Below are 25,088 nucleotides of genomic sequence, written 5' to 3'. Positions count from 1 at the left end.
CCCTAGCAGTCGCATCCCACCGTCATCACTGCAGAGGGAATTACCCCCAAGTCCCAGGACCAGGACACAGAGATTTAGAAGAGAAAAATTATTCCCATTAGGAATTACATGTGTTTCTTTTTCAGAAAAAATGTGGATCCTCTGATTTTAATTTTTTTTTTTTTTAATTTTTACTTAAAGACTTACTTATTTCTTAGAAAGAGAAAGCACACATATTGGGGCAGGGGCAGAAGGAGAGAGAATCCTGAAGCAGACTCCCCATGAAGCAAAGAGCCTGACACACGGGGCTGGATCCCATGACCCTGAGATCATGACCTGAGCGGAAACTGAGAGTCGGCTGCTTAACAGACCCAGCCACCCAGGCGCCCCTAGGATCCTGATTTTTAAAAGTGGACCAACTAGGCAAAAAAGTAACTATGTGGTCTATCGAGGATATTTTTTTCAACTTGTTAGTTTTTAATAAGATATTACGTATATTGAAACTTAAAATAATTAACCATTTTACATAATCCTTTCCAGCATCCATGTAAATTACTTGTGAATCATTAACTTCAAATTCTGTTTTTATCCATTGGTGGCTTTTTTTAATCCAAGGCTGGCAGTCTCAGCACAGAAAGGCACATTCTTATAGCTGCTCATGGTATTTCTGCCAGAATTTAGTGCTTTCCATGGAGGACTCCCTTGGCTCTTCTCAGGTCACTCCTACTTCCCTAACATGTAGTCATACCTATGCACAGGATACGTCCACAGCCTACACACGACTCCCGCTGAGGCTGAACTGTCTCAACCAGGAACTGGCAAACTACATCCCACAGGCCAAATCTTTCCTATCTGCTATTTTTGTACGGTCTGCAAGCTAAAAATAGTTTTTCACATTTTTAGATGATTGGAAAAAATCAAAAGAAGAATAATATTTCTGGGCATGTGAAAATTATATGAATTTCAAATTTCAGTGTCTACAAATGAAGTCTATGGGAACACAGCCACATCCATTCATTCACTTAGAGTCTAGGGCCACTTTCATGCGATGATGGCAGAGTTCAGTAGCTGCACTGAAGACTGGATGGTCCACAAACCCTAAAATATCTACTGTTTGGCCCTTTGCAGAAAAAAGTATGCCTACCTCTGTTCTAGACATGTGATGGAGAAGTTATTTTAAAATAGTACAATTTTTCTTTAAAGAGAGACACATTCAAAAAATACATGCATTTCTGTACTTAATTCTGTTACCTATTGTATGCTCTTCCTACTTTTTCTTTCAAGGCTATGCTGAGTATTGTGGGGGAAATTTAAGCTGATTACACCATTTTTCTTTCAGTTTTCAGAGTATGTTTTGCGGTCTTTTAGAGACAGATACTTTTTATAAATGTTCATCTTCTCTACCCAAATAGTTCATGATTTTACTACTAATATAAAGGCAAAATAAAATGTGATATGGGAAGTCATTTTTGCATGAATACCTGAATAGTAAAAAGAAAAATGATATAGAAATGTCTTAATGGGGCTCCTGGGTGGCTCAGTTAGTTGAGCATTAGACTCTTGGTTTTGGCTCAGGTCATGATCTCAAGGCATGGAGGAGATCCAGCCCCATGTTGGGCTCTGCCCTCAGTGTGGACTCTGCCTGAGATTCTCTTCCCCCCTTGGCCCCTTCCCTTACTGGTGCATGTGCTCTCTCTCTGTCCAATAAAATAAATAAATAAAATATTTTTAAAAAGAAGAAAATGCTTTAGGGAAAAAAGTCCCCCCTCTTCTTCAAATAGAGAAATTAAGAATAGAATTCCTCCAGAGGAAGGAGCATCAGATGATAATTAACTAAGTATTGAATAAGAAAGAGGAGAGAGAATTTTCTTTTGTACATGCAACATTACTGACTTCTTTCTCTTTACATACCCATGTATGCATATGTGTTTATAATATGTTGTTTCGATAATGTAAGGAGTTTTCAATCTTACTAGCAAAGAATTAAGGTAAGGATCTATTAGGAATTGGGCACCAATATAGGCAGCAAAAAGCAACTGAAACCAACCATCCAAGAGCTTTCCAAGGTAGTGATTCATCTATTCCCAGAAAAGTGAAGCAAAGATCAATTTGAAGGGATAAGAAGGGGAAAGAGATCACTACAGACTCACAAGTTCATTTTGGAAATTCATTCATCCAACAAATCTCTATTGAGCCCTGAGAGTGTTCCAAGATCCATCTTACTACTGATGATTTAGCAAGTGACCAAGAGACATGAAGTCTTGGCCTTGAAAGAGCTCATTGTCTAGTAGGGAATACACACGGTTAATAAGGGAGCAGATCTCCAGATGAGGCTAGACTGTGAGAGTATGAAAGAAGTAAAGGATGACATGGAATATGATTGGTTGGCGAAAGAGGCCTCTTTGAAGAGGTGCTGTCTGGCTGTTGTTTGACAGGAGGGAGGACACTGCCTGTGTAAACCTAAAGCCTGGAAAAGGCCTGTAATGTTCCAGAACTATCAGAATAGTAGCTTCTGGGCAGGAGGAATGACATGAATCTTTAAAGGCACAAGGTGAGGAAACTTAATATGCTCTAGAGAAATAGTAATATTTCTATTGGGGCAAAAAAGTTTAGACAAAAATAGTAAGACAAAAAGCTAAATATGATATTGTAGACTAAGAGAGCTGAAGCATGATCAAATTTAGAATTTGAAGATATAAGTTAGATGCCTCCTAATTATAAGTAATAATTGATGATGTTGGCATGGATAAGTCCTCCTGAAGAGAGAATAGAAAGAGCAGATTAATTTATTCAACAAATATTAATTGAGCACCTATTACATGCCAGGCACAGTTATGGGCACTGAAAATACACCAGTGAACAAAAAAGTTAAATTTCTTGCTCTCATGGGACTGGCGTGATATCTCCGGGGGAGACAGACAAGGAACAAATACAACTAGACAGAATATAATGGATGTGATTAGGAAATAATAAGTGGGGTTGGGAATTTTTACAAAGGAAAGCTTCTTTGGTTAGTGGGCATTTGTGCAATAATCTGTAAGAAGTGAGATGGTGGGCTGTGCAGATATTAAGGAGATGACAGGAAAAAAAGGCTAAGAAATGTAGTTTGGGAAAGCCTCACTTTAAGGGGGTAAAGAGAAAGACACCAGAAATAAATGGAGAGAGAGAGAAGAAGAAGACTGCAATAGTGAACTAACTTAGGAATGGAGAGCTGCATGTTAATAAGAAGAAAGTATCTTTAAGGGGAGTCAAAGTTTTATAAAGATTATGGAGACGAGCCATTGGTTTGGTTTGAAACCATACTCTAAGATTAGTTTCAGACCATGCTCTCTTGCACAGGTTGGCAAACTTTTTATCCAAAAGGCCCAAAAGTAAAAGTTTCAGCTTTGTGGGCTAAGCAATTACCCAGTTTTGCTGGTGTGATATGAGAGCAACTACAGACAACTCATAAATGAACGATCATGCAAGGAAATGTGGTGTTTAATCATGTAATAAAAATGTCTTGGGGCACCTGGGTGGCTCAGTGGGTTAAAGCCTCTGCCTTCGGCTCGGGTCATGATCGCAGGGTCCTGGGATCGAGCCCCGCATCAGGCTCTCTGCTCGGCAGGGAGCCTGCTTCCTCCTCTCTCTCTGCCTGCCTCTCTCCCTACTTGTGATCTCTCTCTAGCAAATAAATAAATAAAATAAAATTTAAAAAAAATGTCTTGTGTGACCAGTATTGTGTAATTTTTTTTAATTCCGCAAATGTTTATTGGGCAGAACTCTTGATTTCCCAACACTAAAGCACTTTCTTGCCCAGTGTCACCTACCTTAATAGAAGGTTCCACTGTCTATTCAAATGTTCACACCAAAAACCTGAAGGCCATCTTTACTTCTGGTTTTCCTTTGCCTCCTATGACCCATCCATCGACACGTCCTCTCAGTTTTATTTGCAGAACGTGTCATAAATCCCCATATTTCTATCTCCATTCCATTACCCTCTACCAGAATCTACAAACTGAGCTAACTCAAGAGTTGTATAACTGGCTTCCTTGATTCCACTCTTTTTCTCTGAATTGCTTCTTCTCTCAGAAACTAGAGTTATCTTTAAAAAAAAAAAAATCAGATCATGTTGTTCCCTTACTTGAAATAATTCAATAGCTTGCCGGTGCTCTTAGAATAAAATCCAAATCTTACACAATGGCTTACAAGGCTTTGCATGGCTTGGCTTCTGCCTCTCTCTGTGGTCACATTATACTAGTTGCTTGTTTACTGACCCAGATCAAGTTGTACAGGTCTTTTCTTTTCCACCACAGGACTTTTCCTTTCTAACTAAAAGAGTATTTTCTATTCTTATCTTTGAGTCTCTGCTAACTTGGATCTGTTTTAACTGCCCTATCTAAAGAAATCCACCCAGCCCCCCATCATTCCTCTCTATGATATCACCCTGTTTATTTTCTTTATGACCCTATTCATAGTTGAACATTGTCTAGCTTATGTACTCCATGTGTTTATCATTTGTTTCCTATACTAGACCATAAACTCTCAAAGGAAAAGTATTTTCCATATTTACCACCATATGATAGTATCCTAACATACAGTAGGTCTAACACAATTCCCCCCATATTTCTTTTCTTTTCTTTTTTTTTTTTTTTTTTTAAGGAATGAAGTTTACCAAAGACTCAAAAGAGGAAACTGGGGCTTAATGTGGCAACTTTGGGCCCTTGAAAATAAAAGACTTAGTTTTCCAACTATTTCATGATCTTTGGCAAGTTATTTAATTGCTCGTTATGTGTGTGTGTGTGTGTGTATTATATACATACATATATATATATATGCAAAAATACATAGTCTTTCATGAGGATTCTGCTGAAGTTCATTCCCTACACATAGTTAGACACAATCTATGTCAATTCCCTTTTATCTTTTATCTCAACCATCCTCTGCCTTGTGTAAAAGATAGTGGAAAATTAAAAAAGAAAAAGTCCTTACATAGAAAAAGATTACAATCTAGTAAGACATCTGTTTCAGGCAAATATCTTAAGTATGAGCAGAATGAGTCATAAGAATGTTTCTTCTGAACTCCAAACCTGTCTACTGAACTGTTCAAATGAATGTCTTTAGGAATCTTAAATGTAGCATATCTGAAGCTTAGTTCTTGATTTCTACTCACCCTTCATCTAAGTATGGTTTCCGTATATAGTCTTCCCCATATCTATCAAGTGTACTTTCATCCAACCTTCCCCCAAGACAGAAAACAGGAAGTTATCCTTGACATGTCCATATCCTTATCCCCAGAATCTCATTCATCACTGTGCTTGCTATTTCTCTTCCAAAACACACCTTAAAGTTGTTTTTTTTAATCTCTGTTTTGACTGCTACACAATCTTCCACCAAATGTTTAAATAAAAACTCACTATATTTATTGCTTCCATTCTTGTGCCTTTCCTACACACTTTCCACACTACAGTGAGAAGACTTTTGAAGCAGAGTTGAATCATGTTACTTCCCAATGAGTTCCTGTTACACTTGTATAAGATACAAAATTCTTCTGGGGGTCTCCATGACCTGATGTCCTCTCAGTGTTAGCTCATGACTTTTTCCATTTACAACTGCTGTCCAGTCATACATGTTCTTTCATTTCATATCAACCCCTCCATTGGTTAATTATTATTCAAGTGTTAGCTTGAATTCTTTTTCAGGTTTTAACTTGAATGCCAAGAAGAACTTTCTAGCACTGAGCAACCACTGATCCCATACCTAACTGAGAAATCTTGGTTAGTCTCTCTTATGTCATTTACCACAATTTAAATATGTCTATGTATTTATTTATTTATCTACATGCATTTTGGTTTTAAAAGTTGTTTTTTCTTTTATTTTCCCTTATACAATAATACAATTATATATTTATTCATTCATCTAATAAGTTTCATATTTAAAAACTTACTATCTTCCTCACTGGAATGTAACCTCCATAAGGACAAAGACCAGGCATATTGGGATCATCTTTTTGTGTCCAGAAGATGATTGGTACTTGGCAGTCACTTAATAAATATTGATTTAGTATAACAAAAGAAGAAATGAAGAGCAAAAGACCAATTTTAACTGGGAAAAGGGGACTGGACAAGGTTAAGCACATGACTCTAAGAAATGTAAATAAGAACAAAGAGGTGATCTCAAGTTGTTCATAGATATTCAGCCACTTCTGGGCACCTCGGTAGCTCAGTCAGTTGACTGTCCGACCCTTGGTTTCAGTTCAGGTCATGATCTCAGGGTCATGAGACTGAGCCCCCTGTGGGGCTCTGTGGTCAGAAGGGAATCTTCTTGAGATTCTCTCCTTCTCCCTCTGTCCCTCCCCCAACTTGTGCATGTTCACAAGTGTACTCTCTCTCTTTCTCAAGTAAATAAATAATCCCCCCTTCAAAAAAAGAGAGAGACAGAGAGAGAAATTTAGCCACTTCACCTTACCAAAAAGAAACCATTGACCTTATGCATTTTGCAAAATAGGGAGAACAGAAGCTAGACATGTGTGCCTAACCTGGTGTAATTTTTTGAAGAAAAAGCAGGAAAAAATAGCAGTAACAAGAGACCATCTACTGAGCAGTTAGATACCAGCAATAGTGCGTTACCTCACTTGGCTCCACAACACTCTGAACCAAATACAATTAATCCCATTTTGCAGACTAGTTTTGGATCCTTATGTTGCAAAAACACTCTAGTCCTCATGGAGTTATAGAAATGATTCATGAATTCACAGTCAGAATATAAACAAACTAAAGAATGACTGGTGGAAAAAGGTAACATGAGCTCTGTATCTGTGAACCTCACTCCTTTCTCATCAAGGCCAGAAAATGTCTTCAAACCAAAAAAACAAACAAACAAACAAACAAAAAACAAAAAATCCCTATGCAAACAATAATTTACTCTTCCTCCCCACACACACGCATGCACAAACACATAAAAACACACACTCTGCGATTAAATTGAATGCTCTATTCATTAGAATTTATATGTAGTTTAAAAAGGCATACCAATAAATTACAGTTTTCTTTCACCTATATTGTATAAATTATATTAACATATTTACTTTTCTGTTAAGAAATTAATATTTAAAATGTAAATATTCCATATTTCTAATGTGCCAGGATATTTTTAAAATATTTTTAGAATTAATTTTTTAGAATAAATAAAAGACTTTTAGAATAAATTTTAAAGATGGTAGGTTACCCTCTTTAGTAAGAATATTATTATATTTTAGGAAAAAAATTTTAAAAAAGGAAAGAGGGAAAGTTAAAGATAATTGGGTAATGAGTTTGGGCGAAGTAAAAGGAGACTACTTAGATAAAAGGGAAGCAGGGATTAATGTTCCTAAATAACAAGACAGATTCTTTGAAAAGAGGAAGGTTCATATTTCAAAATGTAATAAAGTAGCCCAAATGGGTATTGAAGATCATTATTAAAACATTTTTAGTGGCAAAGAAAATGTTTCAGTGTCTTAGTCTCAATTATATCCCTCTATATTCCTATTGCATTTTAGAACCTTATTTCAGAATATAGATGGATATATAACCTATTATCCAATATAAATCATTCCTTTATGAACTATTTAGTTCCTACAACTACAACATTCTATTTTGTAGTTATCAGCTAAGACCTGAATAAAATATTTTCCAGTATATAAAGTTATATAGGCTTTAAAGCTTATTATTGGATATTTAATTCAGCTTAACTTTTCTTAAAAAGCATCTTTGCATTTTGACATAACTTAAAAATAAGACAAAACAAAAACAAAAAGCACTATTTTTCCCCTAAGCCCAGAATATAAATTTTATTTTTTATTTTTATTTTTATTTTATTTTTTCATTTATTTATTTTCAGCATAACAATATCATTATTTTTTTCACCACACCCAGTGCTCCATGCAATCCGTGCCCTCTATAATACCCACCACCTGGTACCCCGACCTCCCACCCCCCACCGCCACTTCAAACCCTTCAGATTGTTTTTCAGAGTCCATAGTCTCTCATGATTCACCTCCCTTTCCAATTTACCCTAACCCCCTTCTCTCTAACTCCCCATGTCCTCCATGCTTTTTGTTATGCTCCACAAATAAGTGAAACCATATGATAATTGACTCTCTCTGCTTGACTTATTTCACTCAGCATAATCTCTTCGAGTCCTGTCCATGTTGCTACAAAAGTTGGGTATTCGTCCTTTCTAATGGAGGCATAATACTCCATAGAATATATGGACCACATCTTCCTTATCCATTCATCCATTGAAGAAAACAAAGAGGCAACCCACGGAATGGGAGAAGATATTTGCAAATGACAGTACAGACAAAAGGTTGATGCCCAGGATCTATAATGAACTCCTCAAACTCAACACACACAAAACAGACAATGATATCAAAAAATGGGCAGAAGACATGAACAGACACTTCTCCAATAAAGACATACAAATGGCTATCAGACACATGAAAAAATGTCCATCATCACTAGCCCTCAGAGAGATTCAAATTAAAACCCCATTGAGATATCACCTTACACCAGTTGGAATGGCCAAAATTAGCAAGACAGGAAACAACATGTGTTGGAGAGGATGTGGAGAAAGGGGAACCCTCTTACTTTTGGTGGGAATGCAAGTTGGTGCAACCTCTTTGGAGAACAGTGTGGAGATTCCTCAAGAAATTAAAAATAGAACTTCCCTATGACCCTGCAATTGCACTCCTGGGTATTTACCCCAAAGATACAGATGTCGTGAAAAGAAGGGCCATCTGTATGCCAATGTTTATAGCAGCAATGGCCACGGTCACCAAACTGTGGAAAGAACCAAGATGCCCTTCAACTGATGAATGGATAAGGAAGATGTCCATATTTTTTATTTTTTTTAAGATTTTATTTATTTATTTGACAGAGAGAGACACAGCGAGAGAGAGAAAGCACAAGCGGGGGGAGTGGGAGCTGGAGAAACAGGTTTCTTGATGAGCAGGGAGTCCGATGCAGGGCTTAATCCCAGGACCTCGGTATCACAACCTGAGCCCAGGGCAGATGTTTAATGACTCAGTCACCCAGAAGACTCCAGTGTATAAATTTTCATAGTATCGGAAACAACTGCATTTCATGGTATCGGAAACAATTGCACTAATAAATATTTTAGAACATACACAACCATACTCACTCACACCCACTCTCTCATATTCATATGTCAAAAACTAAAACAGAGGATTGGATTAAAGAAAATACATTAAACTAGCCACATAAGAGTAATTATATTCCTAACGTTAAAATCCTTCTTATGAAAAATGTAAGTAGGCAGCATAAAGCAGAAAAATATTTTTGACTCTTTAGAAGACATTATTTAAAGACAAAAGAGACTAATTCACTTATGAATTCAGAGGTTACAGTTATGCTATAGAATTATTTGATGCATCCATAGGGATAATTGATACAGCTGGGTAGACTACAGGGGATGCATTACATGTTAAGGAGAGAAAATTATGAAATTAAATCAGAAAAGATCCTCTGTGTTAATCATTCAGGGAATAAGGATCTGACTACTGACTAATAAAAACAAGAAAGAGAAGATGAGCTCCCGAAGACAGAAAAATGTAAATACCATTGGAATGTTTGGGGGCCTACAGAGTCATTATGCTACAAACAACAACTGGTAACAAACTCATTTTAAAATAGACAAAGCACAAATAGTTTTTTAGATTTAATTATATTATCTGTCTAGGAGTCTGAGATCCTGGTCTGCTTTGTGAAATAAACAGTAAGCATACCATTGTGATTAGAAAAAACAAACAGAAACGCAGGGTATTAAATTTAGGTAAGAACTTTAGCAGTTCCCTGGAGGAAGGGACTGTGGCTACTGGTGACTGAGTTGCATGACCACACATTCAATCAGGAGCAGAACCCATATTTGACCCTATATTTATCCACTACCAATTACCAAGAGCCTAGTACACGCCAGATGCTAAATAGATATTATATTTAATCTTTATAATAACACTTTAGGGAAGATATTATTATCTATACTTTAGAAAGGAGCCAACTGAGGGATTTAGAAATGAAATAACTTGCAGAAGGTCAACTTGTTGTGGTATAATCAAGTTTTGCAGCCAAATCTAGCTCCAAAGTCAGCATGTTTTCCTAGATACTAAATGGCATCCCTGTTAGCACTGACATAAAGAGCACCAGTCTTTAATCTGAGTCATATTTTTCAGTTGTCAAATTCAGTTGTCAAATTCAAATTTATTTGGAATTTAGCAAAAGAAGCAATGGAGAAATAATTTAGCATAGAATTCTTGGTATATCCAAATAAAATAAGACTTTTGAAAAGCTGAAGCCATAAAAATAGAAAAAAAATTAAAATCAGAGTCTCTTTTCTCTTCACTGGTTATTGTTACAGAGGCTGACCACTATAGCCATAGAGAAAAGCAATTATTGCCATAGAGACAGAATGGAATTGTTTTCGTATTCATACAAACTCACAGCAACTTCCTTCTAATTCACTGAAAAGAAGGCTTGCAGAATGCTAATTTTAGTAATTTCAAAAGCTTATATAAACCAATAGAGATCAGAGGTATTATAACAGTCAAATTTTGTTTTCAGTTGGCTTTAGATTTTGTTTCTATTCTGGTCTGTAAGTGTCTACCAGATCCTGAGGGAATTAACCTCTAACAGGAGAATATAGGCACACTGGGAAGAGCTATCATTCCAACATGCTTTAGATACAATGTTTTTAGGGAACTAGGGAGTCACTAGCTCTTAATGCTAATCCCATCTCTAAAAGTCTTCCCCTAGTTGAAGTCCTCTTCCCCTTCTCCTTTTTTTTTTTTTTTTTAAGATTTTATTTTATTTATTTGACAGACAGAGAGAGAGATCACAAGTAGGCAGAGAGGCAGGCAGATAGAAGGGGGAAGCAGGCTCCCTGTTGAGCCGAGAGCCCAATTGGGGCTCAATCCCAGGACCCTGAGATCATGACCTGAGCCAAAGGCAGAGGCTTAACCCACTGAGCCACCCAGGTGCCCCACCCTTCTGGATCTGTTGAACAGAGGGAAAGCACTGTCCCTTTGTGCAAAATTCCTCTGCAGAGCTTCCATAGGGCACAGAAGCCATGAGCAACTTCTTTGCAAAAACTCATGTTCTTTCGCTCTGGGTCCTGGGTGACTCAGTCAGTTAAGTGTAAGTTAAGTGTCCCACTCTTGATTTTGGCCCAGGTCCTGACCTCAGAACTGTGAGACTGAGCCCTCCGCAGTGTCGACTTTGCTTAGGATTCTCTCTCCCTTTCCTTCCTGCGTTCTCTCGCTCTCTCAAAATAAATAAATAAAATCTTAAAAAAACACAAATCTATGTTCTTTATAGAGATTAATTAAAAAAACTCAAGCCTAAAGTGGCTTTTGAATTATGCATCAGCATGTGAGAACCCATGAATTCTATCTATATTCTCACCTGAAGTTTTGAAATTGTGTTTTTCCATTCAGGACAACTTTCACAAACTGTGTTCAAGATGTACCACTAAAGCATGTATTTCCACCATCTGTGATACATGCATTTCATTCTTTAGGCTGCGAACTCTTTCTCACAGGCATTGATAGCGAGGGGAGGAGTCAATGTCTCTTTTGCTTTTCCTACTCATGTCCCAGTTTTGCTGAGAATTACTATGTGCTCAATGGTGTACATTCCCAACTGAAATTTGTGTGACCTCATTAGTTTTCCTCAGACCATGAGCATTTTCCCAGCAAATATAAAATCCAAAAGAAATAATGGGTTTTAGAGCCCAAGATGTGGACCTTATCTAGACATTCTCCACTAGACAGTTAGCTGAAAGAATGAAGACTGAATGAGTAACAAGTTCACAAAATTTTCACTGGCTAGGAAATGTTATAAAAGGTTTATTAAAGGTAATCAGGTATTCTTTAAAAAATGTGTAATTGGCCAGAAAACAATTTTGAGATTCCTAATAAAGTAGATATATATGAAAAATATCACTACAAAAGAAATAAAGGTCAGAAGTCATTTTACCTTGACCTAAAAAATACAGACTACATGAGTAAGATTTCCCCAGAGTCATAATAAAACCACAGTGAAGTTCTTTATATAACAGAAGTAGGTTAGAGTGTGGTTGGCTGAACAAGATAATGAAACAAATCTTTAACTTTCAATTACTAAGATGCAAAGGGATAAATATACATTGATTCTGAATGGGAAGCATTGATGTAGGGCAAATTGTGTGAGTGCCCTTAACACCGTGGCAGCAAGGTTTTTAGGAGTAAATAAGATCATGAATATCTGTGAAAGTGTTAATTTGGGAAATGCTGTATAATTAATATAAGGAATACCTTACCAAATATTTTTTTTTTTGAAAGCCTAAATGACAAAAGAAAAAGCAAAGACATTTTCCTATACATTGTACTCAAATGGTACCTCTGAAAAGAGTTCCTTGGAATAATAGCCCCTTTGTGACACTAGGAAATTTTTACTAAAATATACACTCAAATATTGTATCTGTAAAGAAGTAGGAAAAAAAGCCTTCTAAAGTAGCAAAATGTAGACTCTACTCTCTCTTAACTGTATTTAAGATAGGATAAGAAGCCAAAGCTTTTAAAAATCTGGAGACCAAATGAGAAATTTATAGGAGAGAAACAGAATGAGAGCTAGGAATTGGCATAATACAGGTATAGTGGAGAAAAAGTTTAGGGCATCTGGGTTATTTGAAATGAGAAATAATGGCTATTAACAATGTGTTCTAGTTTGAGTTTTTTAGGGACAAGAATCATTATTTAATGACTACATGAATAATTATGTCCTTGAATAGACTGTATAAAACAGATTAGATAAGCCTAAAAATATTATGTAACTATTTTCACTCCCGTTACCTTCTAGAAGATCACAGGCCTCTGATTATTTGAAGCACTATAATATGATCTATATTTTCTGCTTAAGGTACAGGTTGTAATCATGATACTAGCACTACTACAAATAACACTTTTTTTTAGCTAGAGAGATAAAGGTGTTTTTGCAGAGACATTTCCAATTTAGATACTTTAATGTATTTTTTTTTAATTAAAGATACAGTTTTATTAAAAAAAAAAAAAAAAAAAAACACCAAACACCACAAAATGGTTTAGAGCTGACCGGTTATGGCTGGACTTAGTTGACCCCTAAATATTTTTCCATTCTTGAGCTACCATGACTTTATAAATAGAAGACACACTAAAATAATGGAGAAAGTAGAATTTATTTCACTTGTTAACCAGCAGCTCAATCTGAGTTATAACTTTAAGAAGTCATTTTAAAGAAAAATTTCATTCTAGCTTTTTTCCAGGGATTCAGATGGTAGAATGATGACAGAGGCTGTTGCCTTCACAGTATAAAATTTCTGATACTGCAGGAGCAAGAATGTCTGCTGGACTTAGAAACAAGAATATATAAAACATAAACAGCATGGCGACTATAGTTAACATTACTGTATTATATATTTAAAAGTTGCTAAGAGGGGCACCTAGGTGGTACAGTCATTAAGCGGTTGCCTTCGGCTCAAGTCATGATCCCAGGGTCTTGGGATTAAGCTCCATGTTGGGCTCTTTGCTCAGTGGGGAGTCTGCTTCTCTCCCTCTGCTCCTCCCTCTTGCTCTCTCTCTTTCTTTCTCTTTCAAATAAATAAGTAAATCCTTAAAAAGATAAAAGTTGCTAAGAGAGATCTTTTAAAACGTAATTAATAATTAATTTATTTATTTATGAGAGAACAAGATTGCAAGTCGGGGAGAGGAATGGGAGAAACAGAGGAAGAGAGAGAGAGAGAGAGAATCTCAAGCAGGCTCCACATTCAGCACAGAGCCTGGCTCCATCCCATGAACCTGAGATCATGAACTGAGCTGAATTCAGGAGTTAGACTCTCAACCGACTGAGCCACCCAGGCGCACCATAATGGAGAAGATCTTAAAAGTTCTCATTGTAGGAAAAAAAAAATTGTAACTAAGTGTAATGATGAATGTTAACTCAACTTATCATGTTATGATTTCCCAATATATACAAATACCAAGTCATTATGTTGTACACCTAAAACTAATACAATTTATATGTCAACTACATCTTAATAAAAATTTTTAAAAGAATAAGAAAAGAAAAAATAAATAAACTAAGACAAGTTTGCTTTGGATTCTAAGCTTTAGAGACATTTAAATGTTTGCCAAAATAAGTTTTTGACTTTATAGGATACAGATTTAGACATAAATCTGTCTTATTTTTGTAGTTGAGTTCTTGCAAGTGTACTGGAGACATTTTCTTGAGCCCTCTCTTTTTTTCACATCTTGTTTCTAACCATTAGTAAGTTCTGTAAGATCAAGCTTTAAAATGTCTCCAGGATCTGACGTCTTCTCACTCTTTCCACTGGCATATGGTCTAAACCAATGAGCTGTCTCATCTGGATACAATAATACAATGCAGTAAACACCCAAGCTGGGTTGTTTGGCTATCTCTGTATAGCCAGTTCTACCCCACTACAGCCTGTTTTCACTCCACATTCAGAATGGTTCTTTTAGGACATAAATAAGATTAGGTCATGTTTCTGCCCACATTTTTCAATGGTTTTGCATCTCATTTAGATCTACCGTCATTTGCCGTCCACAGGCTGGCTCCCCTCTCCCTTTCTGGTTTCGTTTCTTCCCCAGAACCAACTTCAGCCTCTTCATCACCCTCTCCTTTAGTGCCTCTACAATATCAGGCAATGGATGCCTCAAGACCTTTTACTTATTGTTTCTTCTGCTTGAAATGTTCTGTTCCCACATATAACTGTGCCTCATACTCTCAAGGCACTCAGGTCTATATTGAAATATCACTACTTTGATTAGAGGTCTTCCATGGCTATCTAGTCTAAAATGACTCTTTTTATTTTCATTCTCTATCCCCTTACCATGGTGGATTGCTTTATTTCTTTTCATATCACTTATAACCACTGGACATGTTAGATGGTACTTGTTTGACATCTGTCTCTGCTATAAAACATAAGTTCCAGGGCACTTGTGTGGCTCAGTGGGTTAAAGTCTCTGCCTCTAGCTCATGTCATGATCCCAGGGTTCTGGGATCAAGCCCCGCATCGGGCTCTCTGCTCAGAGGGGAGCTGCTTCCCGCACCACCACCACGCCTGCCCCACCTGCCTCTCTGCCTACTTTTGATCTCTGTCTGTCAAATAAATAAATAAAAATCTTTAAAACAAAACAAAACAAAAGTTCCATGAGAGCAAGAATGTTGTCTAATTTGTTCCCTGAGAAATTCTCAGAACTTAGAACAGAACATGGCACATGTTTATTGAATAAATGTCTAAGGGCTCTTAAAGCCATAGAGCATTATCAATATATTATAATGATACTTGGAAGCACCTAAAATAGAGTTCTCAGTTGGACGGAAGAGGACCCCTGAGTCGTATGTCTTGCTCATCACTAGAGGGTTTGGATACAGCTTTTGTCAGTAATCTCCCCAGCACTTCCACCCCCTTCCAGTGTTCTGGAATAAGAAGATCATAGGAAATATTATGAGATAATATCTATTAAATGAGAAAAATCAAAGAATTCATAGTGCTGCATTCCATTCCAAATCATAGTTTAAAACTATGTTTGAACTATTTATCTTCTCAAGGGAGTACCACTAAAAAAAAGAAAAAGAAAAAGAAAAGAATTTAAAAAACCCCAAAAACACGTATTTTTAGTTTTCCTCTGTGATCTACATAAAGACACCGCAGTTGTTTCACGTGTCTAGCAAGAAAGAGCAGTAGAGAGCCAGAAAGAGGAGGTAGAATCTGACACTTTCAGACTCAAGTCTAGCAGACTCAACCAACGTCAGTAGCTACAGATAAGCAAAAAAAAAAAAAAAAAAAAAAAAAAAGACAGTAAATTGTGTATTCCTCAAGCTTGGTGTCATCTGACTACAAGTATTTGATTTTTAAGAAAAGTTAAACAAGTGACAGAGACGTATGAACCACAAAACAAAGCAGTGACCGAAAGGAAAATAAACCTAGAAAAGAGAAGCCACTTTATTTTATAATTATATCATCAGATTGAAGGTTGGTTTCTCAATTGAAGAACAGGATATTCTGTGACAGAAATGATTACATTTATTAGTGAGTCAAAGAAATAATATAGATGTGATGTTGATGAGACAGCATTGTGGAGAGAAAAGAGATGTCAGAATTGTATTATGCCATTCTTCAGATTGAATTTGGATTCAATTTCAGAAAATATCAAGTATGAATGTTCATTCTGAAGAGCCCAGTATTTTGTATTTCTAAACCAAGAATAGATGGTGATATTTAGCTTGGCAAAGAAAAATGTCTTAACTTTAATGTTTTCAAGACACTAGCTTTATTGGATTACTGGGGAAGAACTGAAACTATACTTTCCAGAATCATATCTCTTAAGGTTTATACACAGGGACAACTTTTTTTTTCTTTTTTATTTTATTGATATATTTGACAGACAGAGATCACAAGTAGGCAGAGAGGCAGGCAGAGAGCGAGGGGGAAGCAGGATTCCTGCTGAGCAGAGAGCCTGATGTAGGGCTCAATCCCAGGACCCTGGGGATCATGACCTGAGCTGAAGGCAGAGGCTTTAACCCACAGAGCCACCCAGATGCCCCACAGAGGGACAACTTTTGAAATTCCTTTACAGCTTATAATTACAACATTCTGTATTTTGAGATAGTATTAGTCTAAAAAATATTCCCTTTTTATATGATACTGTCAACTTAGAATATTTCCTAAAGAACAGTTGTGACACAGTAGTTAGTGGGTGTATCAACATTCATCTATGCCAACTAAATCCTTAGAGATAATTGTATCAAAATGACAAGGGGGTAATCATTGGATTACCACCTTGTGGAAAGCAGATAAAGAGTTCAGAAATTTAGATCCTGTTCATCGTGTCTGAACTTTTCCCGGAGAACTTTTAAATTATAACATCAGCAATCACCAAGGATTTCACATAAGTCTTAATAACTCTGATCTTCATTAGCAATTGATATTAGCTATAGTAATCATTTTGAAATATTCTTTCGCTCCTAGTAATTACATGTCATTGATTTTATTCTGCCTTGTTTTGGGATTCTTTATGCCTACTATCTCTGACTATTCTTACTCTGACATCTGCTATATCTTTATGGGTTTTTTTTCCCCCCTCAACATTAATTTTTATTCTATAACTTATATAAACCTTCATCTAGAATAACATCTAAGTTTTATTTGAACACAAAATATAGTTCTTAATCTGGTTTATTACTGTACCTGGAGATCTCTCCATAACCATATATAACAGAAAATATAATGATATTTAATCGACACAAAACATTATATTATTTTCAGGTACATAACAAAATAATTTGGTATTTATATATTGTGAGATGACCATGGCAATAAATCTAGTTAACCTCTATCACCACATGTATTTATAAGTTCTTTGTTTTTAATAAGGGCAACATCTTACACCATTTCTTTCTTATTACTATTCTGATAGTTGAAAAAAAATCTTTTGTGGCTTCAACTGTCATTTATATGCAGTTGATTATCACATATATATAATAAATTTGACTTCTCTACTAAAGCCCAAGACCACATTTCATTCTTTCACTTGAGTGTTACACTTACATCTTAACATTAATATGTGAAAGACCCTCTCAGATGTTTGTTGAATAAATATAATCACATTTTTTTCTGACACATTAAGTTATGAAATATTGTCATTTCTGCCTCAGACCTCAAATTCATAACTATGATTTGGTTTCTATTCCTATTACCACTAACTCAAGTCTTCCTAATTCCCTCATGGATTGTAAAAGGTCTTCCAGTTTCCACATTTAAAGTCTTTTTTTTTTTTTTAAGATTTTATTTATTTATTTGAGGGAGAATGAGTGAGAGAGAGCATGAGAGAGGAGAAGGTCAGAAGGAGAAACAGACTCCCCAAGGAGCTGGGAGCCCGATGCGGGACTCGATCCTGGAAGTCTGGGATCATGACCTGAGCCGAAGGCAGCTGCTCAACCAACTGAGCCACAAAGAAAATTCTATTTCTGCTCTAACATAATCTCTTACCAAGCACAGCTCTCATCAGGTCAAGCTTTGGTTGCTCTCTATTGTCTTCATAATTCAGAACCATCTCACACCATGTCTCACCACGCTTCTCTAATTTTATTTCATTTTTCTTTACTTCCATACATACGTATTTTTATCAACATAAACCACTTATCTGCTAAGCACAATCTCAACTTTGAAGCTCTATACTGTTTCTGTTAAAAGACTGTTCTAGAATGTAACCATCTCCTTGCCATTCATTCTCATGTTGAACTGTCAACAATCCAGTCATCCTTCAAAATCTACACTAAATGCTTCCTTCTTCAATAAGTTCTCAAGGTTCTTAATACAGAACAACATCTCTTGTAAGGAATCTCTACATTTGGTTCATATGACACATACCAAACTGTATTTTATTTATTAATGTAATTCTTTTATGTCCTAAATGAGGCTGCAATCCCCTTGTAAGCCAGAAGATGAGTCATTTATTTTAATGACTAATTAAAGGTTTTGCTTATAGTAAGATAATTTTCTTTTGATTTTAATTGAACAGTTAGTGGGCTAGCAACATGTAACACATTACTATCTTCCTTGAATTCAGTTTGATGAATACAATTCAAGTTCTAAGCCCAAAACAATTAACTTCTAAAGAACAATCTATTCTTACCAACAAATAAAGTAAATATAAAGGCTACTTGAAGTTGTTGTGGAAAATTGATGGCTAAAAGCCTAATAAAAATTATCAAACACTTTGCTAAGGGGTTAGACAAACTTTTAGAATAATGGAAATCCATTAGAGGCACATGGCTCTAATCATGGAAGATCTCACACATTCTAGTCTGCCTTGGAACACAAAATGCTGGGCCAGAAATAATGTACTTTTTTTTCGCTTTCAGTGCTTCACCTTCTTTGCTTTATGTTACTGCCTCCAAAAATCTTATCATTTTTGAATCATAAGTCTAATTGCTATTCTTTGATTCCAGTTTATACTGTAATAAATATAAAAATTGTAAAAGAATGAGCAGTTTCAAGAAAGAGATAGTGGTTAGCAAAACACAGGGAACATGAAGGCTAAAATATGGGAGGAGTTTCCAGAAAGTTTTCCTGAGAGGAATTTCAGGGACGTGTTGTGGGAAACACAGGGCTGCAAGGGACTGCAGAGTAAAATGCTTACAGAGAAAGAACAGAAAGTAAGTTTAAACAACTCTTCAAAGAATGTTTTTGTTGAAGAAAAACAACTTTAACTTATATTAAATAATACTAAGATATAGTCCCCCTGACCTAATTGATAACACTAATATATTTTAAAAAATCAACAAATTCATATCTTTTACTAAAACAAAAACCACTTACTTATGCAGCATATTTTTTTTAATTTTTTTATTTTTATTTTTTTTAAAGATTTTATTTATTTTTTTTTATTTATTTTTTTTTATTTTTTTTAAAGATTTTATTTATTTATTTGACAGAGAGAAATTACAAGTACACTGAGAGGCAGGCAGAGAGAGAGAGAGAAGGAAGCAGGCTCCCTGCTGAGCAGAGAGCCCGATGCGGGACTCGATCCCAGGACCCTGAGATCATGACCTGAGCCGAAGGCAGCGGCTTAACCCACTGAGCCACCCAGGCGCCCTAAAAATTTTATTTATTTATTTGACAGAGAGAAATCACAAGTAGATGGAGAGGCAGGCAGAGAGAGAGAGAGAGGGAAGCAGGCCCCTGCTGAGCAGAGAGCCCGATGTGGGACTTGATCCCAGGACCCTGAGATCATGACCTGAGCCGAAGGCAGCGGCTTAACCCACTGAGCCACCCAGGCGCCCCTTATGCAGCATATTTATAACATTTAGTATATAATTTTGCAATAAGCTGAGACATATTACAAATTGGGATTTCTCTGTACTGTATAAATTCTTCATGTTCATTCATCTATTCAGCAACATATAAGCTCTTTATGTGCTTAGTCTTTAGTAAGTGCTCATTAATTTTCATTTATTATAATTATCATATCTCTATTTTGAATGTCAAATTCATACATGAATATGAAAAATAAGTATTCTGTTTTAAGCCCAATTATTTTATGAATGCCCAATGTATTTTATAATTTTTAGCTTGTTTAATATCTTTGTTCATAGAATAATTTTTCAAGCTTTGTATTAACTTTCTTAAAACTATAAGTCTTTTGAGAAACTGATCAAAGCTACGGACCTGCCCCCTCCAAAAATGAACATGAATGCATTTATATCAAAATGTTCATAGGTTTTTAGCATAAAATAGCATTTCATTTATTAGAAGCTGATGCAAGTAGAGACATTTTTCAGAAAAAAATAAACTTTAAAACTTCATTTCAACTAATTCTGAAGAAAATCTTTCTAAGATATGTCTTTCATTTTCTTGCCATCTTAATTAGATTATAGACACTTCTATCTTGATGAATAGAGGCCATGATTTTAGATATTAAGTGTCATTCTAAGTCTTAGAACTGGTTGTTCCTACAGCAGGGGCTCCATAATCTGCTACATTCTTTCAGGATAGCTTTGTCCTTATTGTTTCAGCATTTCACTATTACATTTGTTATACACGTGTATCTAACAACACTATCTCTGCTTCCAACTCAATCTATCTAAATCAGGAACCAGAAAACAGAAATGCTGAAGCAATATTTGAAGTTGAAATAAAACAGACTATCAGCAAGGTTCTAAGACTTTCTTACTTCAGTCTATGGTCTTTATGATATTTATTTTTGGCTATTCAACTCTGTCTTTCTTCAGAAGCTTACCTATATCCCAGAAAAGTAAGGTGGCAATACATCTAGGCTTTATGGGAAAAAAAAATAAATAATCATTTTAAGAGACATGATGATCTCCTGTGGTTCTTTAAATAGTCTTAATCCAATACACACTGTAGAAAATGACCATAAAGAATAAGCATCCTTTCTTAGTTACCTAGCATCTATTTATTATTCATTAGCTGTGCGTACATGTGTGTTTAAATGTGTGCACAAATCAGTATGTGTGTGAGTGTGTGTTCAGGATAATAAGCTTAATGTTGGGTAATCAAAATTTGTACTTAGGATGTAAGACAAATAAGTGACAACTCTCACATTTCATAATTTGCTACTGTAAATTATCCTCTGTGTGTGTCCTTGTACAAAACTTGGGAAATATCAGACAAAACTATATAATGATTTTTTACATATGCTAGTCCCAAATTGAATAACATGAAGAATATGAATAGTTAGTAATTATTATTTATATTATCCAATTTGATACTAGTGGATTGTGATGGTTAATTATATGTATCAACTTGACTGGGCTAAGGAATGCCCAGATAACTGGTAAAACGTTATTTCAGGGTGTGTCTATAAGGATGTTACTGGAGATCAATATTTAATCATAGACCAAGTAAAGATTGCCAACAATGATGTGGGTGGGCATCACCTGAGAGCTGAAAAGAACAAATGGCAGAGGGTGGATTTGCTCTCTCCTTGAGCTGGGGTATCTATCTCCCTACAGACATTGGTGCTCCTGGTTCTAGGGTCCTTCAGGTTTGGAATGGAACTATATTATCAGCTTTCCTGGCTTCCAGCTTGCAGACAACGGATGACGGGTCTTCTCAGTCCCCATAATTGCATAAGCCAATATCCCTCAAATAAATCTCTTCCTATATATCGACTTAAGTCTTACTGGTTCTGTCTCTCTGGAGAGCCTAACTAATATATGGATACACTTTGGAAAAGTCCAACATGTTATTGAGAATAACCTTCGTCTAGTCATGAAATGATAAGTCAGTCTCTAGGTAAGTATTGGAAGGAAATCAACAATAAATAAGACCTCTTTGTATAATAGCATTGTATAATAATATTTGGATATTTATTCACAGAATATAACCTTTTAAAAAAACATAATTAGTTATACATAAGTGATCAGAAGACCAAATCACACTGTCCTTACACAAGACTGAAGACAGTATAAGACAATATTGGCTTTATCTGCAGTACTAAAATGCTTTGAGTTACTATATTTAATACATGTCTTAAAGTTTAGCAATGATAAAGGAAGTTGGCAAACCTAGAAAACAGAATCTTCATGCAAAAAATACACAAAGTTTTCAAATACATAATTTTGGCAAGTCAAAAGGAAGGTAAAGAGTAATAAATGTTCATAATTTACAGAATTTTTGTAGTAAATTATACTAGACTGTAGAGGATTTCATATATTATTATTCAAACAGTGCGCTTAAGTCCAAATTGAAGTTTACTAGACTCTGAGATTGGCATTCCTTTTTTTTTACAGCTTTTTTGCCAAACTGAATAAAGGCCATGTATCAATTTGATACTTTCTTTTAAAGATTTTTTCATTATTTATTTATTTGAGAGAGAGAGAGAAAGCACACACAAAGGAGGAGAGAGGGGAAGAGGGAGATGGAGAAGAGCCTTAAGCAGACTCTGCACTGAACATGGAGCCAGATGTGGGGCTCAGTCTCATGATCCCAAGATCACGACCTGAACAGAAGCCATGATTTGGACACTCAACCGATTGCACCACCCTGGTGCCCCTCCCCAATCTGATACTTTTAATTGGCAATGACTTTTAGAATTAGATGTTAACATTTACAAAAACGAATTAAAGAAGCAATACCTCTGTGTGTTTCCCCCTTAATTTTTCTTGGAAATTTGTGAACGGACTCATCTGGCACAGCAGCCTTCGTGGGTCCTCCTCGCCATAGAAGTCACAAAGCCCTTTAGAGAGTCGTTCCAGCTTCAATGACCAACAGCCCCAGAATCTCTCTAGGTTTTTCCTTCCCTCTACCAGATAACTCATAGCCCAACATACTATCCCTTTTCCTACAGAGTTGATCTTTCCTCTCTTTGCCCAACCACTTTTGGAATGCACATTTAACTTGGATTTTCTCTGATTTCTGAATTTAGTCTTCAAGAAAGATACTATTTTTGATTCCCTTTCCTTCTCATCACTCAGTGTTTAGAGTAAGGGACAGTTCACTCCATTCCTGAACCAGCACAAGCTGCTAAACACCCACTCAGAGGGAAAGTCTGGGCCCTCAAACTGACTCAGAAAGTGGATAAAAATATAAATCTAACTGAAAGGTCTCATGCTGCATGATGATGGTATATTGGCATGGAGATGTCCCCCATTTAAGGACTGCATTGCGTAGGCCCTCCTCAACTGAAAAATATTACCAGCAATTAGTTATTATCCTTTATTATTTGAGGTCATCCTGAGGGAAGATATCTTATGATCTCATGAGTCCTTATAGGACTAAAATACCTTCAGAAGAAATCAAGTGTGAAGTGAATGATTAAAAGCTATAATATATATGTGTGTGTGTGTGTGTGTGTGTGTATAAAATATATTATATGTTTATATGTTCTGTACTAGTTGAACTCCCCCAGTTAACCACTCCAAAATGTTAGGTATCTTCCTGATCCAGAAATTAAAGCTTAAACATGTCATGAATAAGAATCTGAGGAAAGCTATATGTATTTAAAAACATTATCTATAGTTCAGTGGTCTTGAGGTGAAGACTACTAAAGCAGTAAAAAATGACAGAAAATCTGAATCACAGCAACATTATGATAGGAAACTTCTAAAGAAATGAAAAAACTGTAAACCTGTATCAGCTCAATGCATCTAATATTTGAAAGACTATTTCTGTACTCTCACCATGTTTTTTACTACAAAGAGTAAAAATCTGCCATTTGGTTAACATTACTGTTGTTGGTTCAGTGTAATTGTGGTTCTGAAAAGTTGTGTAGGTTTTGCTCCTCTGTGTAATTCCTCCCCCATTAGAGACAATTATTAATTATTGATTATTACTGATGCACTCTAGCAATACAGGATTCACTACAGAGGGATGGGAGAGAGTCATTGTGCCTGGGAGTCGCTCAGGAACACTAACGCAGCAGCAAGAACACCATGACCTTGGAAGGTCTCCCGAAACATGCTACAGCCTGTGCTGGTTCAGCACATCCCTGGGATACTACAAAAAAAGTAACTTGGCATCCTCATGAGCAATGTATGGAAGATTATGAAGACTCATTAAAACAAACAAACAAACAAACAAACAAACACTCAAGAATATACATTATATATTTTCAACATTAGCTCAGACACCAATGAACATTTGGCGAATGGAAAAAGACAAGATAGACAAGATAAACACTCTAGGAATCCATACAAATGTGTGTGTCTTTGTGTATGTGTGGGTGTGTGTATAATTATATGTGGTTGGGCCTATCTAAAAATGAGACAGTAAGTATCCACAATATATTACTTACATATACCTGAAGATATGCGCAATGGATATGACACTTAGAAATATCTGGCACAGATACCTGCAATTTTTTTAATTTCAGTAAGATTTGGGGAAAAAAATCCTATTTCTTACCTACATTTCCAGTCATTAAGTATGAATTCTGAAAGGCCATCATCCCCATTCCAACAATGTGTATAAAATCTTCAATCACCTGCATTAACTCTATTGAGCCAGGATAAATCTAAAAAAGAAGCAAAGATTGGAAGGAATAAAAAGTCTACATAATGGAATATATAACTGGAATAACAAAACTACATAACGAGGTCACAAATGAGCTCTGATTTATTGGAAGGAATTTCTGCAACTGGCAGCAGTTGTATTTTTGAATCACTAATTGAGAATGATACCAGGTGTCACATGGCAAGAACTTTGAAGGTGATATGATGTAGTGATTAATTCTCCATAAATCTAAGGAAACTGAAAATATCTAACAGATTGTATCCTTAGAAACAGCCCATCTTTACTTTTGACGGGATCCTTTCCCCACTTAAATATTGCATAGAACAAACACTGACATTTGGGGGCTTTTCACATTTTTTACTTAGCATCTATATGATGGTCACTGAAAGAAAAAAGCAATTATTGCCATCACGAGAATATTGACAAACTAGTAAGTTCGCTGCAAACTAACTTTTATACCTTGGGAGAAACATTTACTTCTACAACCGTAATAGCTATTGAATGAATAACAATGTTGGTAATAATTTCAGGATCATGACCATAGCTGTAGTGTGGGTGCT

The 25,088-nt window shown here is 35.8% G+C and overlaps 1 protein-coding gene across 4 annotated transcripts in view; it reads right to left on the bottom strand.

Moving 5' to 3' along the window:
* The window catches only part of ADGRB3 (adhesion G protein-coupled receptor B3), a 723,296-nt gene that overhangs the window by 325,616 nt on the left and 372,592 nt on the right, over positions 1–25,088 (bottom strand). For all 4 annotated transcript variants that reach the window (XM_059178365.1, XM_059178363.1, XM_059178364.1 and 1 more), the window contains one exon: positions 24,421–24,529. In XM_059178365.1, coding sequence (XP_059034348.1) covers positions 24,421–24,529 — 109 coding nt within the window. The remainder of the gene's footprint in view (positions 1–24,420; positions 24,530–25,088) is intronic.

Source organism: Mustela lutreola, chromosome 6 (genome assembly GCF_030435805.1).
Source record: "Mustela lutreola isolate mMusLut2 chromosome 6, mMusLut2.pri, whole genome shotgun sequence".
NCBI lineage: Eukaryota > Metazoa > Chordata > Mammalia > Carnivora > Mustelidae > Mustela > Mustela lutreola.
The sequence above is the reverse complement of the archived record's forward strand: the minus strand, read 5'-3'. Positions and strand labels throughout refer to the sequence as shown.